General features: G+C 38.8%; 1 protein-coding gene across 1 annotated transcript; it reads left to right on the top strand.

Moving 5' to 3' along the window:
* Nucleotides 1-222: 222 nt before the first annotated feature.
* Nucleotides 223-17,302, top strand: LOC117439994 (adenylate cyclase type 8). The gene is made up of 21 exons (XM_034076168.2): nt 223-469; nt 2,058-2,275; nt 3,260-4,003; nt 4,449-4,598; nt 4,786-4,916; nt 7,174-7,285; nt 7,384-7,511; nt 8,066-8,224; nt 9,192-9,423; nt 9,502-9,672; nt 9,765-9,865; nt 10,598-10,799; nt 11,093-11,185; nt 11,318-11,478; nt 12,050-12,131; nt 12,254-12,412; nt 12,824-12,970; nt 13,398-13,490; nt 13,610-13,724; nt 13,851-14,053; nt 16,081-17,302. Exons 2-21 carry the CDS (start codon nt 2,096-2,098, stop codon nt 16,279-16,281), a joined length of 3,564 nt encoding a protein of 1,187 aa, XP_033932059.1. The 5' UTR covers nt 223-469; nt 2,058-2,095; the 3' UTR covers nt 16,282-17,302.
* The last annotated feature ends 220 nt before the right edge of the window (nt 17,303-17,522 follow it).

Genomic DNA, 17,522 nt, shown 5'->3' with positions numbered 1-17,522 from the left:
AAATTAAAAAGCATTTATTGTAATTCTATTTCAATAAAATGTCAACTGTGATTTTAAAGGTTAAGTTGACTCGGTCAAAGGTTGACATCGTTGCAATTATCTTAAAGTTGTCCTGGTGCCAATGATCAGCTTTGTAGGCCAGTGAGAGTGGCTGCTGACTGGCAAATCCTCTTTGCACTCTTCACTCCTGCTGTTCTCCTTCAGTGCAGTTGTTGACTTCATTTCAAAACAGTGCATGTAATGACCTACTTTCCTGCCAGAACGACTCAACATATCTTGGCTGGATCTATACAGAGGGGACTTTTTCAACTATCACTTCCCCTTCATGGATTATGCCTTAATTTTCAGATCTGCGTGCAATTCCTGTACGATGGAATCAGCAAAAGTGGATTACCATGGGCTGGAAGACTATATCCTATGGCCAATGGTGGACATGATGCAAGGATACACAATATGTAAAACAATACAGGTCAGTTGTGGCCACAAGACAACATGTATTTATGAATTAAGGTGTTGGATATACTACAAGTGTTGCCTAAGATTTAACCTCTCAAGACTTTTCCCCTTCTCCATGTTGTTGTCAGAAGTTATACTCTATTTCTTTGTAACTCTTATTTTAACAAGAGTTCAGGATGTTCATAGGGAGAGCCTGAAATCAAATAGTGCTTGAATCTAAACCAATACATCTGGATTTTGTTTTACATTAGAGAACAGTGTGATCAACCAGTCCAAAAAATAAAAATCTGCCATTTTACAGCATTTTCTCAAAGGATGAAGATTTTCAGCTGCCATAATTACAGCCTTAATTAGGAAGGCAGATATTTTTAAAATACTATGTTTCATCATATTCGTTCTTTGCAGTGATGATGCAAAGTGACAATCAGACTGCTGACAATGGACAGTGAGTGGGCGGGACAGTGACAGAAGGACCTGGAGGAGTTTAACTCGGAGCCTTAACCAGCTCACGTCTAAATCTGGCCTCCGGATAATTTGCTGGCAAGCTGCCTTTCTTCAGGCACACATTGTGCAAACACGTTTCATCATGGGCTTCTTACAACATGCTACATGTGTCAAGCACAACCATACTATCCACATAAATCTAAATGTTGAAAAGAGTTTAAACAATTACGAGGCTTTGATATGCTTCTTTTAGAATTGTTTTCTTTAATAAAGAACATGTGAGGTGTCAATGTTAATCAGGAGCCACAAAAGCTATAATCAATAAATCAATTGTTGTATATTCTTAGTGAAAAATAGCAACAATTATCATGATTCAGCAAAGTCAGTGTAAAACGGTTATCTCAAACCAGCAAGCAGCAAAATTAAATTCATATGTTCAATTCAAATGATGTATCTCATACAAATATATAGGCCTATATATATTAGTAAGAACTTATTTTCAAAGAGAGATTGGTAAAAATGAAAAAAACGGTTTGATTGAAATTGAATGAGGAGGGCTTACTTTCCACAGAGAATATTTGAATGAAGCCAGAATTGTTGATAGTAACCTTAATTTGTTTCATGTTAATGTATTTGTAATGTTTTTCTGTTTTTTTGTATCTGTCTCAGAATGTGTCAAATTTCTAAATTAGCCATACACGCTTAATTGCGTACCATTAGTGTTCTAAAGCAGCTGGGACTGAGATATGGCTACCAAAATGAATCCTGCATTCCTACATAATTCAACTCAAAATCATAATATATTAGAAACCCTAACCCTCTCCGCCTGGTAAACAGCCACACCCTTTTAACGCCACACCTGCAGTTTGTAAAATAATAAATTATAATTTGTAATCTCCAAACCCCCGCTGAGATTATCCTCATGACTTCACTGTGACATCACTAGAGTTATCTGTCAAAGCTCCTCCAAAGCCAAAGAGGAAGTTGTTCTCATGGGCTGAGTAGTACTAACAATAACAATAACAATACAATATCATTGGTAGAGTGCCCCTTTAAAAATGAATGTCTATTACATTAGGGAGTAAAGCAAGTGAAACCCCTCACTAATCACCATATTTTCCTCTTTGTATTCACCCCCAACAATGACACTTTTCCAGCATCAGGGTGCTGCCTCCTCATGATCTGACAGCATTGGATGAGGTCAGACAAACTCACCACCATGGTCACCTTTGCCGAGACGACAGTAGTCCGCCCCATGGAGCTGCGTGAGCCGCCCTGCCTTACCCCCACCTTGTCCCCTGGGCTGCGGAGGAAAAAGAAGCTGTGGCAGAACGCTGTGAAACACATCATTACCCAGCAGGAGCTCAGCGCCCAGGTGATACATAATTATCAGTGGATTTGTTGAACTCTAGATAATACTGTTGTTTTTTACTGCTTGGTGTCCTATTGTTTTGTCATATTCATCTACACGATTATGAGGATTGTGATGGACATGGTAAGCTCTGAACCACTGCTTCATTTGACACAAACCAGATAACATTAACTGAAAAACCTGTTTAGTGACTGTGAAAATGTCCCAACAAAATCATATTATGTGACATAACACCAAGGCTACTTTGTCACATGGTTTCACAGTACTTTCCCACTGTTTTTAGATTGAAGCTGTCTCTGATATTTATGCCATTACTCGTATACGATGGAGGTGAACGGATATGGTGCTCCAAATTCTGGAACATATAATTAATGTAAAAATAGAAATTAAAATTAAATGAAGTTACTACTCGGATAGGAATTTGCATTGGTATATTCAAATGTACAAGGCCATTACAGGACAGTACCCCATGAACATATATCTTTATTGTTTATACATTTTTTTCTCAAAACGCCTTCGGTGTTCCATCTAATAATAGACTGGAAAAAAGGATTCTATTTCCTTATTGCCCTTGGTCTTGGAATGATGACCTGCAGGTTAAACCAAAACCAAAACTGTTCATGCCCCAATGCATAGGGATTTTGTCTGTGTTGTTACCTTAAACTCTTGTGTCGCGTGGACACATTTTTACTTGTGTAAATTGTTGGGATTTAATTGTGATGTGTGTACATCAAAGACTTTGCTGCCTTCTTGGCCAGATCAATATTTTAAAAGAGATTTAAGCTCTATTGGATTTTTCTGTTTATAAAAAGGTTAAATAAATTGAAGTTATGGTTTGTATATCTGGTGGAGACTTAGCCCGTCCTACTCATATATTCTTGCCAAAAATCTTACAATCTTTCTGTAATTTAAAGGAATGAAGGCATGCAGTAAGGATGAGAATGGGAAATGTGAGTAAACACATATCATTTTCTGTCATCTTGGCAGGTGGGTTTGGAGCCAGCAAGTAAAATCTCTGTGACGGATACCTACATGAATGAGATCAACAAACAAATCCGCAACAGGGCCTTACGTGGGGTCACTAAACGCCGGGCCTCCTCTATCAGAGTGCACCCTTCGCAGCCCCGCGGCTCAACCTGCTCCTACAACGGTATCAGGAGTACATGTAACGAATACGCCAGCGATGCCGATTTCTTTAAACACTGGGGCCACTCAATTCGTGGAGTCTACATTCCCAGCCTGAGGCACACATTTAGGTCTCGGGATCTGGAGAAACTCTACCAGCAACACTACTCCCACCAAAGACGCAACTCTCTGGCCATCACCAATGTAATTGATGCAATGGCCAAGCTACACATATTGCTTCTGTACTTGGCCCTGGCCCCTGATGGGGTCACAGACACTCTGCGTGGCGTCCTCACAGGCGTTTTCATGTTGTTAGCTATAGCGCTCTGCGTCGTTGTGTTAACCTGCAAAGACTACATGACCCCTGGGTGGCTTAACTACGCAGGCCTGGCTAGCTGGATGTCTCAGACCACACAGGTGCTGGGAGGACTGGTGTATGGACTGGAGAAAGACCCTTCGTGGTATGTTTTGTTCACTTTGTTCGCCACCTACACGCTGCTGCCCTTACCTCTGCTGTGGGCCATGTGCGCCGGCTCCCTCACCTCAGTACTTCACCTTCTGGTGGAGATTGTGCGCCACTACAATGATGCCGAGCTCTTGAGAAAGGTGAGGAAATCAGCTTTTGAGTTTTTCTAAACATTGCTCCGCCCAAAAAATCTTTTTTTGTCATTATCAAACCAAAACTGTTTCTTTACTTAGTTAGATTCCTTTATTTCTTATTCTACTGTTTAACTATACTATCAAATCAAATGTATTATGGATAATAATGCATATATAAGTGATGAAATGTAATGCCTGTCTATGCCTAAACATTTAGTGTAAAAAGTCTCACTTTAGTATGCCATCTTATTTTGCAGAACAAGCCTTTTGTCTATTCATGTATCAAGAGCTAATCATATGTTGTACATAATTCCTTTAACTATAAACATTTCTCTCTGAGATCTCTAAAGAAAAACCAGTTTCCTATTTCCTATCTTTTTCCTTACCCTACATGCTTTGGGTTTACCTGGTTAAAATCAACTCTATGATACATATTCTCTCTTGCATGCAGGTGTTTGCCAAAGGCCTGCTGTACCTAGGTATGAACACAGCCGGCTTGTTCATCCACTACCTGACAGACCATGCCCAGAGACAGGTGTTCCTGGAGACGCGGCGCTGCATTGAGGGTCGCCTCAAACTAGAGCAGGAGAACCAGAGACAGGTAGGTGACCGCTGCATAAAGCTAGAGTTCAGACGATGATGCTTTTTTAATACCACTGACTGGTGTCTCTTTCGTCTAAACTTTCCAAAAAAATGGCTCCTGAATCATCTTCTAAACCTGTGAATTAGCCAGCATTACACTGCTGAAGCTATACTTTGCAAATACAGTTTATTATTTGTCCACACAGGAGCGTCTGGTGCTGTCGATCCTGCCTCGCTTTGTTGCCTTGGAGATGATCGCTGACATAAGCTCTATGGTAGACGAGCTTAATCCTCATGAGTTTCACAAGATTTACATCCACCAGTACAAGGACGTCAGGTACACAAACAAACACAAAAAAACAAACACATACACACAAAATACATTTCTCATGGATGCTGTTAATTGTTTTTTATAGCAATTGGGAGTCTTTGGAATAGCAAATTCTTCATTTTCTTTACAATCTTGCAAATCGAACATTACATTTTCCTTGCTGACACTTTTATATAAAGCAACTTACAATAAGTGCATTTAACCATGAAACAAAGAAACACAAGAAAGAATCCTCTAGATACATTTCCGATCTATAAACTCAACCAGATTATGTGCTATCGTATTAGCTTCACTTAAAGCCAAACCTTTGTAAGTGTTACGTACAGAAGATAGATGTTTTTTTTTGGCCTAGATGCAGTCAAAGCCAAACTGTTGAAACAGGTGAATTTATATCAGAATCAGATATCTTTAATTCGTCCCAAAGTGGGGAAATTTAAAACGTTACAGCAAAGGGTCTAATTTGCAGACAAAAAGGCAAAAATAACATTAGTGGAATAACATAAAGAGGAAAGCATACCTTAACTAGAGAATGCAATTCCTGAAGAAATTGCTAGTGGGAATGCTTTATGCTGAAAAGCTGATGCTGAACTGCTATGCTGAAATGTAATGTGTAAGAAGAATGATACATGAACACTGGGGGCTTGAATGTGTGATAAGAGAAGAAAATAAAGTAAAAAGGCTTGGAAAAGGAGCAGAATATTTGAACTGCAAACTTTTGAACTAACTTGATGGCGAATGATCTGTCGCCATGCCAACGGCATTTGATGACACCCCATAATACGCAGATGTGTTGATGGCTGCATCGTTACCAAACCTGTGAAGTTTTGGGCCATTTCGAGCATTTGAACTGAAGTTGTGAGAAAACCGTGTTGTGAGCATTGTGTTGCCAAGGCAACGGCATTTGAAGAAATCTTAAAACTGTCAAATACATGTCTTCACGGCTGGACTGTTAGCACACGTGAAGTTTGAGCACTTTTTGACAATTTTCATAGGAGTTATAGCAATATTGTGTTTTACGGCGAGGGGTGCGTTGCCATGGCAACAGCTTTTGAGGAAAACTCACTAATGGCACATATTGAAGGCTGGACCATTAACCATTATCTGAAGTCTGCTGCTCTGAGCATGTCAGTTGGAGTTATGACATCATCGTGTTCCATGACACAGGTGTTTATATTTGAGCTAACGACGTGTCCAGAGATCAATGGTTTCCATGGTGATGAGGAGAGCATTTTCATTGTTCTGAATGAGAGATAAACCTCTTACATGTGAACGTTTTGTTGTAGAACCGTAACAGATATCGGTGAAATTTCAACGCGTGAAGCATCTGAAGGAAGTTGAGCATCTGAAGTGTGCTTTTTGTGTACTTTCGGGTTAATAATGTGGCCTTTTTGGCAGATTAACTAATGGTGTGCGGCTAATGCTGTGAGTAAAGATCAGCTTGAATTTACAATTGGCTTTAATGAAGACATGTTGAAGGTTTTTGTCACTTCATGCCCTCAAGAGGCATTTTGTTTAATTATTTTTGCTTAATTTGTTTTCATTTTTCAAGCTACGAGATGTTTTCCTACGTTTGTCATGACAAATTATGTCTGAGGAGTGTAGGGTTTGGGAATTATGGCAGGTTTAAAAAATATATATATGAAGGCGAATTTCAAGCTGTCCTCCACTCTAGCTTTGAGATCACACACCTTAACGAGCTGCTCAATACACACTAATGTTAAAATCTGAAGAAGGCCTCTTTACCAAGGTCTGAACAATGTTTAATATTTCTAAAAGTATGAATCAGATTTAAAAGTAGTTTATCATGAATAATGTCAGAAAGATGTGTAACATTTTTAAGTTGGAATGAGGTTTCTGAGTGAAAGTATGAAGGAACAGTTAGCAGTTGAAGTTGCATGAAGATTTTTCAAGTCTGAAGAGTTTCTCCATTGACTTCCATGTTAAAAATGTGATGAATTATTGGATGTATCTCTGGAATTATGAAAGTTATGAATGAGAAAAGTAATATCCATCGAAATTTCAGCCATAATGCTGTATCAGCATTCCCACTAAATTAAAACAAATTAAATAATTAGACACACAAGTAACAAAATTCAACAAAAACACAAGCAATGAGGTAGCAGATAAATCTAAGGTGTATATTGCACAGTAATCTTTCAACAGTGGTGTAACAGTCTGAATATTGAAGTTACAGGAGTCCCCTTATACATTTTAAATGTTTTAGCCTAACACTTAGTTTATAACTCTTGCTCTCACGTTGCAGCATCCTTTTTGCAGACATAAAGGGCTTCACTCTGATGTCCATGAAACTATCAGCCCAGGATCTGGTCCGAACCCTCAACGAGCTCTTCGGGCGCTTTGACCGACTAGCAGATGTGAGAATTTGAGCCCCTTTTGTTTTTAGATCATATATTCTCTATTTCAATAACTTATTTTCTCTTTTTCCTGTTGTCTTGATCATTCCTCATCACAGGAGCACCACTGCTTGCGGATAAAGCTCCTGGGAGACTGTTACTACTGTGTGTCAGGTGTCCCTGAGCCGCAGCGTGCCCATGCCCGTCACTGTGTTGAGCTGGGCCTGGACATGATCAAGGCTATAGGGTCAGTGTGACTGTAGGTCAACCCTGTCAGAAACTCTATGAATCAGCCTATACCATAATAACATAGTGAGGATGGCCAACAACATTGTCTATGACCCCAACCATGTCCTGATCAGTGAATATGAACATATATAATGGAGATACAGGGTTCCAATATGTATTAAGTTAGACTGAAGCACTCCTCTTTGCACCAGTCAATCCTCAAATTAAATACAGAGCTAAATCCCAAGTCAAATGTACACTAGAGGGTCTTGAGCAACTTTTCTCTGATTGTGTGATGTTATATTAAGAATTTCCCAATTTGTGATTAATATAGTATCTATCTATCTATCTATATTAAATGTTTGTACTCCTTTTATCTTAATATTTGTCCTTGCTTGATGTTGCAAATGGAACTGCTGTGATGCAAGAAAAAGTTCAGACTTGATCTGACAATAAAGTATTATCGTATCGTATAGTATTCATTCGTTGGACTTCTTCAGGGGTCATCGTCTTGTGTCCTGCAAAACTAGAGTTTTAGTCTTACGCGGTGGCTTTACTTCCCACAAACTCCAGGTACGTGCGGAATCAGCTGAAGTTTGACATGGACATGAGGATTGGGATCCACTCGGGCTCTGTGCTGTGTGGGGTGCTGGGCCTGCAGAAATGGCAGTTTGACGTCTGGTCCTGGGACGTGGGCATTGCCAATATGCTGGAGGCCGCGGGAATACCTGGGTGAGTGGTCTTTGCAAGTGCCAGCAGACAGTGATGCAAGAAGTATACAGATCTTTAACTTAAAAGTCATAATAATAGTGTATTATCTTCACAAGTATTCATTGTGCTCATTGCAGAATAATGTAAATTATATTCAAATGTGTATTGGTTTAAGGTTGCTGCTTTCTACTGAATATATTGCTAGGTAACTTTAAAATTAGACCAAGGGATCGATAAAGTCTTTATAATAATCGGCATCATACATTTTTTGGGCAAAATATGGTGTATTTGAGTAAGAAGTAGAATAGTTAACACTCATTAAAACTCATTACATATTCTCCTATTCATCCACTTAGATCCAACTGTTATGCCTCCATTGCTATAAAATGATAATAAAGTGCCTCAACAAAGTCTTGACCTTTCATTAGAAGTGAATATTTTAGTCAAAATGTGTCCCTTGCTTCAATAATCTATATTTTCAGCTGGGATTCAATTAATTTTCTGAAACATTTTAAACATAATTAAGTTAGTGAAATCGAGCTTTGGTTTTCTGCCTCAGATGACACTTGACAGGCTTGTCAGTTCTTTGTCATTTACAGAAAAGCAAATGTCCTCATTCTGAATTGATGCCATGATTATTCAAATAGAAAATATCTTCTAAGGGCAGAATTCTCCATTGTGTGGTTTAACACTAGCAGTCAACTTGTTGTGCCTTTTCTGACATGTTTCACCTTCACACTGACACATTGACAGTTGTACAGTGTCAGTGTGTTGCTACGGAAACATAGTGTTTCGAGTAACGTTTTCCAACGGTCTTTGTCTCGATTGTTAAGCTGTTTTAAAAATGACATACACACATTTTGTAGTCAAAGATAGAAGTTTTTTGTCTCGGTTTTCTCACAACTTCTACAATCTTCATGTTATGATTTTAAAACATTATTTTGTACATTGCTGATAATCCTCTCTGCTTCTATTCTCTCTCTTCTAGACGCATCCACATCTCAAGGGCAACTCTGGACTGTCTGGGAGGCCTCTACAAGACCGAAGCTGGCCACGGCCGCGACAGGAACGAGTTTCTGCTCAAACACAACATCGACACTTTCTTCATCTATCCTCAGAAAAAGAGCAAAGTTGACCACACTGAGCCCCCCAAAATCCTGAAGACTAATCGAACCTGGACCCCAGAGTTTGCATTTGGGAATGCCATTGACATGAACAGTGTAAGTGTTTCTTAAACAGCTTTCTATTGTTGGCACCAAGTACCTTAATGACCTGTGTTCTTATTTTATTTCTCACAGATCCTCGCCGCCTTCACCAACGGATCACTGCCCAACATATGGCTGTCCACCTCCAAAGAGATCAACAAACGCATCCAACACGCTATTGAGGTTCGAAGCAGTGATCGAATGCACAGGGAGCACATCACCCCCCTGACCCTGGTGTTCAAAGACACTCACATTGAGGAAAAGGTAAGCGGGTCTTTCATGTTATCAATACGAGGAAATAAATTAATGCCCCAGATTAAATCATATTGTTTTTTTATCTCTTTCGGTCTGTCTAGTTCTCCCAGATGAGAGATGAAATGTTCAACTCCAACCTGGTGTGCTCCTTCATCATGTTCCTCTTTCTCATGGTTGTTCAGACCCTCATTTCTGCAATCAGGTAGGGAGACACTAAGATCATCCAATCGGATCTCACATTATTCACATTGACAATTTCATCTTTTTGGTTTATCAGGTTTGAACGGTTAATTTAAGCCTTTTTATCAAAGCTTAACGCTTTAAAAGTAATATGTTTACGGTCATTGGAATTTAACATTGATATAACTTTATCATTTAAGTTCTCCGTGTATACGAAGAACTACAAGGTGAAACATTAAAAGTCCTTAATAATCTGTGTTGCTAGATAGAGAACAATCTCAAATGTAACTTTTAATTTCTGTATTTTGTTTCACAGTGTCATTCAAAAGAAAAACGAAATACTTAAAATCTAATGCATTATACTGAGATTAAGATTTGTCTGATTTTAAAACCACTATGGTTTTCATGTTTAACTACTTCTACTTTTTTTTACTATGGTGTACTTATCTGCCATTTGTTTTTTACCTTTTGTGTTTTTTTATTAATAATATCGTGTGCATACTTAGGTATTTTTAAATATGAAAGTCTGTTCTCTTCACTTTATCTGCATGGAATAATTTCCCCATTGTGGATTCTGATTCTGTTTTTACTTGAATGCCATCTGCAGGAAGTACCAGGAATTACAGTTTGCAATAGTCTTGAACATTTGTCACAGAATTCGTGTTTCTTTATTCTACCCTGGATATACATGTTCACTACTTCACTCACTTCCTTCCTGTTTCCCTTCCATTCCTCCCTTGTTCTTCCTCTGTAGTCTGTTCCCAGTCATCATCCTGTTTTCGGTCTTCCTGCTCCTCTACATGCTGCTGCTGATGTTGGCCCTGGCTGAAGAGTTCAGGTGTACGCCTGCACTTCTACTGCAAATCTGTGGCTGGATCCATGAAAACAACAGCGCCCGCAACCTCCTCACCCTCACCGCCATACTCCTCAACTTTGGCTTGGTGTCTACTAACATGGTGAGAGCCTAAAACAAAGGGCCAGACCTATAAACATGCATTTATTGAATAAAAATCACATAAAAACTCCAGCACACTCTATTTCAAACAATTAACGTGCCTATTTGTAAATGGCAAAATCATTTCAATGCTTAAAACTATAAACAAACTTTAAAGCATACTGACATACTCCCTGAAAAAGGCTTGAAGAAGTGCAAATCCTTTTTCTCCCTGAGTCTAATTGTGTACCTCTTTTGTTAGTTGTCATAGTTTTAATGTAACTTCCTTTATTTGTGTGTTGTGCTTGGGTCTAGATATGGTGTATTCTCACAGACACAGAGGAGGCTAATGTTATGGACACAACAAGCTCAGCTTCCCATCCTCTCACTGTCTGCACTTGCCCTGAGGTAAAAGCACTTGTACATTTAACACCCAATAATCACTTTATTGAAGTTGTTAGGACTATCTCCCATCCAGTCATCTTATCACTTTCTTCCTCAGTGTCTTCAACCCTCTCCTCTCTCCCTCTGTCTCCTCAGGTCTTTGTATTGAGTGGTGTAATCGCCATGGTGACCTGTGCTGTGTTCCTGCGTTTGAACTCTCTGCTGAAGCTGGCTGTGTTGCTGCTGGCCGTGGCCGTCTACTCCTACCTCATCCACCTGGCCTTCCTCACACTCACACGCCATGATATGACTCAACGGTCAGTGGAAAATATAACCCGGACCTCCCAGGCTGAACTTTTTTCTACAAGTTTAGGTTTCCAATTGTTTAGCTTTTTAAAAAGTTTTAGTAGTTCAATGGCTGTTGTATTTCCATCACTACAGTCACATGCTTTTATCACATGGCAATACTTATGTTGATGTATCATGTTTTTATAATTGTTATGCTATGACGTTTGTATATTGTTTTTGTCTTTGCTTTTGTTTGCTTTGTACAGTCCTTTGAGGCATTTCTTGTTATTTGGGGCTATAATAACTTTGATTTGATTTGTTGTGATTCGATGTATGTTTGTAGTTAAGTTTAAATTTGCCATTTATATATCCTACACTATTCTGTTTTTATCACAAATACATTTAAGAGCAGCAATGTGGAGCCAACTTCTAGGTAGTAAAGTAAAGTATTACTGTATAATATAATATAAATAGTGTCAAATAAAGTACGAGTAAATACAGTATTTGATTAAATAATGTTATATTCCACCATTATACTTCTCTTTTACTTCTCAAAATGTGCATCTCTATAACAACCCCTCTTTATTCATATTTGCACAGGTCTCACTTCGTCAGGAGAAAGGGAATTTCGATCTCCCTCATGGTCATGTTTATTATTGCTGTCTTCTACAATGGACGGCAGGTACTGTTGAACTTTGATTTGGGATTTATGGATTTTAGTCCGTCATCATTCTGATATTTTTCTAACATGCATTAGATAAGATACATGACCTCTGATGGTTTTACCTGTCCTATTCTTTTCAGTGGGAGGCCACTGCCAGACTGGACTTCCTGTGGCGTCTGCAGGCCCAAAAGGAAGTGGAGGACATGAGGGAACTTCGGGAACACAACGAGTGTCTATTACACAACATCCTGCCTGTCCATGTGGCCCGACACTTTCTGGACCGAAGCAAGCATGATGAGGTGCCGTAAACATGGCCTCACTGTGAAAGCCTCCCTTTTTAATTATGCTTTTTTTCTGTAATTATTTTACGTTTGTTGCCTTTATCAAGGGAGCACAAACCTACTGTGCGAATAATCCAAGTCTAATTTAAATCCCGATTGGCTGATTGTATGTATGTATTTTCTGTTGCTATTGTGTTGACCTTGTTTAAAGTAGAACTAACATCATGATAAAGAATATGTTCTTGAAATGTTCTTGTTATATACAAAAATGTTTACTGAACGCCTTCACGTGTTTGTACAGTTTATCGATAACTGTAACCTTTGGAGAGAATGATTGATGTTTTGCAGTGATAATAAAATGTCATAACATATCAATAGTCAAACAAAAGGTCTTTTAAGATGAAAGTCATGACACAATTTTCATTTCAGGAGCTTTACTCTCAATCCTACGATGAAGTGGGTGTCATGTTTGCCTCCATCGCTGGGTTCAATGAGTACTTTGAGCAGAAAGAGATCAAACATGAGGGAGTGGACTGCCTCCGACTCCTGAATGAGATCATTGCTAGCTTTGATGAGGTAAGAATGGGACTGAAATGAAAGTGCACCCTATAGAGTGAATTCAGATCATTGTATGACTCTATGTATGATGTATACAAGCCAAAATACTCCATCTATGGCATTGTTTTAAAGGCAAATGTTAATTATGCAAAGTAGTATAGAAGATAATACAGTATATTTTTGAACTATATCAATTAGAGCAATAAAAACATTAACTGCAATTCAAATTTCAAATTTCAAATATTTGTATGAATTTAGTATTTCCTTACCTGGCTTCTAAGGTGAAAGAATATAAAGACTCTAATAAACATGCAATACTAATATGAATTATAACATAGATAGCGGGCTTTATGTCAGGCCGAGCTATTGACAAATGTTGTCATAACTCTATTTGTCAGATTGAAGTTTAATTTGTTTTCTGTTTCTCTTAATATTATTTAACAAGCTGTTGGAGGAGTCTTACTTCCACTATGTGGAGAAGATTAAGACGATTGGGAGTTGCTACATGGCGGCCTCAGGCTTGGCTCCAGACAGAGAGGTGGGACATATTTTTCCACACATTGTGCTATCTTTTGTTTTGACTGTATTTACCCTTCCAATATCCTCATCCTCCTTTCTCTCTCTCTATATATAAAACTGTCTCTGCGTCTCTCTCAGGAATCTATGGATGAATGGAATCACCTGAGAGAGCTGGTTTTGTTTGCGTTGGCAATGCAAGAGACCTTGATAGACATTAACAAGCAAACTTCCAAAAACTTTAAGCTGCGTGTGGGTAAGTGTCTCACCTCCTACAAACAATAGATGGTTGATACAAAATGTTCTATGTAAGGATTTTTGGTGTTGGATGTATGACTAATTTGTCTAAAGTGAATGCTGTGTCTGTGTTTCACTTAATCAGGCATTACCCACGGGCCGGTGGTGGCAGGAGTGATCGGTGCCACTAAGCCGCAGTACGACATCTGGGGGTCCACAGTGAACCTGGCCAGCCGCATGGACAGCACGGGGGTGAGCGGGCGCATCCAGGTTCCTGAGGCCACGCGCAGGATCCTGGCAGAATGGGGTTTCATCTTGGAGCTACGTGGAGAAATCTTCGTCAAGGGGGTGAGTGGCTGTCCATTTAGATTTTAACTTTTAATTTAAAGCAGAATTCAAAACAGTTTAAGAAATAAAAGCTTAGCCCATAGGACAAATTAAACAAGAGGAACATCTACTGGTGAAAAGTAACAACTCTATTTCTTGAGTTACATCTTTGTTCAGGAAGGGACACTTGTGTATGAAATGTGTAATCAAATCAAATCAAATCAAGTTTTATTTATATAGCACATTTTAAAAACGATTTTTGATCGAGCCAAAGTGCTGTACATGCGATAAAAACACTTTACTGCGATAAATTACAACAGCAAATATAAAATTCAAACACAGGGAAATGTCAGGAGGCGTGCTCCGCTCTGACTAGAAGGCCAGGGAGAAGAAGTGAGTCTTTAGTGTCGATTTTAAAAACCCTAGGGTCTGGGCCGACCTCACATGGAGGGGCAGAGTGTAGTTTTTAAAGGTCACCTATTATGCAAAATCCAATTTTTCATGTCTTTTATACATGTGTAAAGAGATTCTGAAAGTTTCAGGAAAAAAGTGCCGCTCACTTTTTGTCCTGTTCCATTTATATTTAAAAACATTTCTGAAAATGAGCTGATCAGATTTTGGCCAATTTATAATGTCATAACGACTTTTTGGCTTGTGTAACCATTAGCCAATAACCAACCAAGGTAACACCCGCCCACCTTATCACCTGAATTTCCTCCTAGTAGGGGTGTAACGGTATCCGTATTCGTCCCGTACCGTCACGGTTCGGACGTCATGGTTCGGCACATGCAGTCACACGACGAATACGCCTTTTTTTTACGAGTGGGAAAAAAGTAATTCAGGGCAGTATCCACTACACTATATATAATCCAGGGGGCGGTATTGCGCCTAAAAGCTGTTTGCCAGCCGCCCTTAAACAACAAATGAAGAACAAGAAGAAACACAACAACAAAACGAACAAAATACAAGAAGAAGAAAAGTTAGTATGGTGAGTTCAGATAACACACAGGAGCTAGAACCCACCTGCTTCTTTTAAATCAGCTGTGCGGGAATATTTCGGGTTCCCTGTGGACTACAATAACGATGAAGTGTGCGAGTGGTGGATCGGACGAGGACGGTGTGTCGGCGTTGTTCTACAGCGGTGCGGTATGCTAATAGAACACACGCCAAACATGCTAAATCATATCAGAAGGCATCACCCAGATTTGCCACTCACCGGAGCCCGCCAAAAGACAACAGCTGTTCAACAGCTGATCCCCGCTGTTTTTAAGAAGCCAATAGACATGAGAGCCGAGAGACCAAAATTAAATAACGGAAGCTTTTGGCATATGTTTTTCAACGACTTTGCGCTCTTGAAACACTTTCTTATTATTTATGATGTCCTATTTTCAAGACATTCTTTTTAGTTTTACAGCTTGATGAAACCTTTTTGTTTGACATCAGCCATTATAGATGATATGGCCATCTGAGTGTACTGTGTATGGTTTGTTTTTAACTGTTTAATATAGTTAATTATTCAAAATGTCAGAGTTCTTTATTTTTAAACTGAAACTTGCACTACTGTTCAAACATAAATAACAACAAACCTGGAATTATGCATTTGGGACTTTTTTTTGTTTTTTCTTGTTGTACCGAACCGTGACCTCCAAACCAAGGTACGAACTGAACCGTGACTTCTGTGAACCGTTACACCCCTACCTCCTAGAGCACCTATTGTGTTCTTTTTAACCATATCTCTCTCAGAGGGGCGTGGGGAGTGGCTCCTTATTTTAATCTAAAGTAACAGACAGAGAATCAGCACTTTTGAAACAGGGCTGAAACAGAGGGGTTTATGGGTAATGCTACAATGCATGATCTGTTTGGTATTTGGAGCAAAACACTTCAGAGACATGTGTTGTATATATCTGAGACGGTGACCTAATGTATTGATGAAAAACAGTATAATAGGGGACCTTTAATGCATCCTAATCTAGTTTGTGAAGAGGTCTTTTCAAAAGAATCTTGAGGGTCATTGAGAAATAATGATGTGACCGCTGCTCTCATTGCAGGTGAGCGAGCGTCTGGGGAAAGTCCGCACCTACTTCATCAGCACTTCGCGCAGCAAGAGGTCCAATATGGGCACAGATCGCCAGGGGTTGCGGACTGGGGGCCGCATGACACTGGCAGCAGTGGTGTTTGGTCTTGTCCAGGCCAGACACAAGGAGAAGATAAGAGAGACCAATGGGAGGTTCAGTCGCTCTGGCTGCTGAATTAAACAATGAAAGGACTTATAAATTCACATGACTGTATGTGGGGAAGGACACGGCCTGGCCATGTTGTTTCTTTAATGGTTTACAGTTTTGTTGTGTGTGTCTCATACTTTGCCATAACAAAATTAGCTGCACAAACAGGATCTGAATCCTACCAGAGCCTTTCTTCCTGCAGACTGTGTCCTCCTCTGCAATATATTGGGCTCTATTGTTCATACATGGGCAGATTTCAGTTCAGAAGTCCAGCTTCAATCTTTAACTGAAGAATAGATCCATGTGTCCATGAACTTTGCTTAGAGAGGACCTAACGTCATACTGGGTTCTTTTACAGTCTTAATAAGCATCTTGAGGGTACTGCTTTCTCTTTTGCAATGCCATATCTAAGCTTTATAAGGAGTATTAAGCATATCACTTTCATTTTGTGCAACACTATTAAAGGCCAACATGTCATTTTATTTATTAAATGTTTTTACTGGGATAAGACTCCAGAAATACCTCAGACCTTTAAGCCAAAATACCAGATACCTCTCACAGACCTCTTCAATGGCCTACACAATGCTGACTAGTGTTTACTGTTTTATTCTGCATCATTCTCAAAACATTTTTCCTATATATGTTGTTATTTCTAACTCTAATAATCATGATGTTATGTTATATTGTAGATCTAATGCATATTGTCACTGTCACATAAAAAACACCTTACTACTGCTAATTATGATGTGTTTTTATGTTGACTGAAGGATAATATTGGCATATGGGACTTCTTAAGGAATTTGACATGTGATCTGGTAAATAAAATTGCTCCAAAATAAGAAAACATGAATGAATAGTATTTATATGAATACAAAAAGTGTATACATTTAAATTAATATTAATTAATCCATAATCCGATTGTTTATATTATACCTCAGATTAAAATGTTTTTAACACATGAATGAACATTTAAAATGAGGCTGTGTATTACAAACATTTGGCATTTTGCAAATGTAATATGTAACAGCTAAATGGTAACATTGACAGATTCACCTTTCCATAGATATTATGTTTGTTTTTTCATATATTTTCCTAAAAGAAATGTATGTGTACATGTTCTGCTAATAAAACCTGTACAAAAACCGGTGGTGCTCTTTAATTTCAATTGTGCATATGATTTATTCTGATAGAATCATCCCCAAAGACATTTTCAAACCAAAGTCTCAAGGGGTCTGTCAGCTAACAAAACTATCATTGTCGGTTCTATT

This window comes from Pseudochaenichthys georgianus, chromosome 24, assembly GCF_902827115.2.
Source record: "Pseudochaenichthys georgianus chromosome 24, fPseGeo1.2, whole genome shotgun sequence".
NCBI classification, from domain to species: Eukaryota; Metazoa; Chordata; class Actinopteri; order Perciformes; family Channichthyidae; genus Pseudochaenichthys; species Pseudochaenichthys georgianus.
Note: the sequence above shows the minus strand (reverse complement) of the source record. Positions and strands in the feature narration are given on the sequence as shown.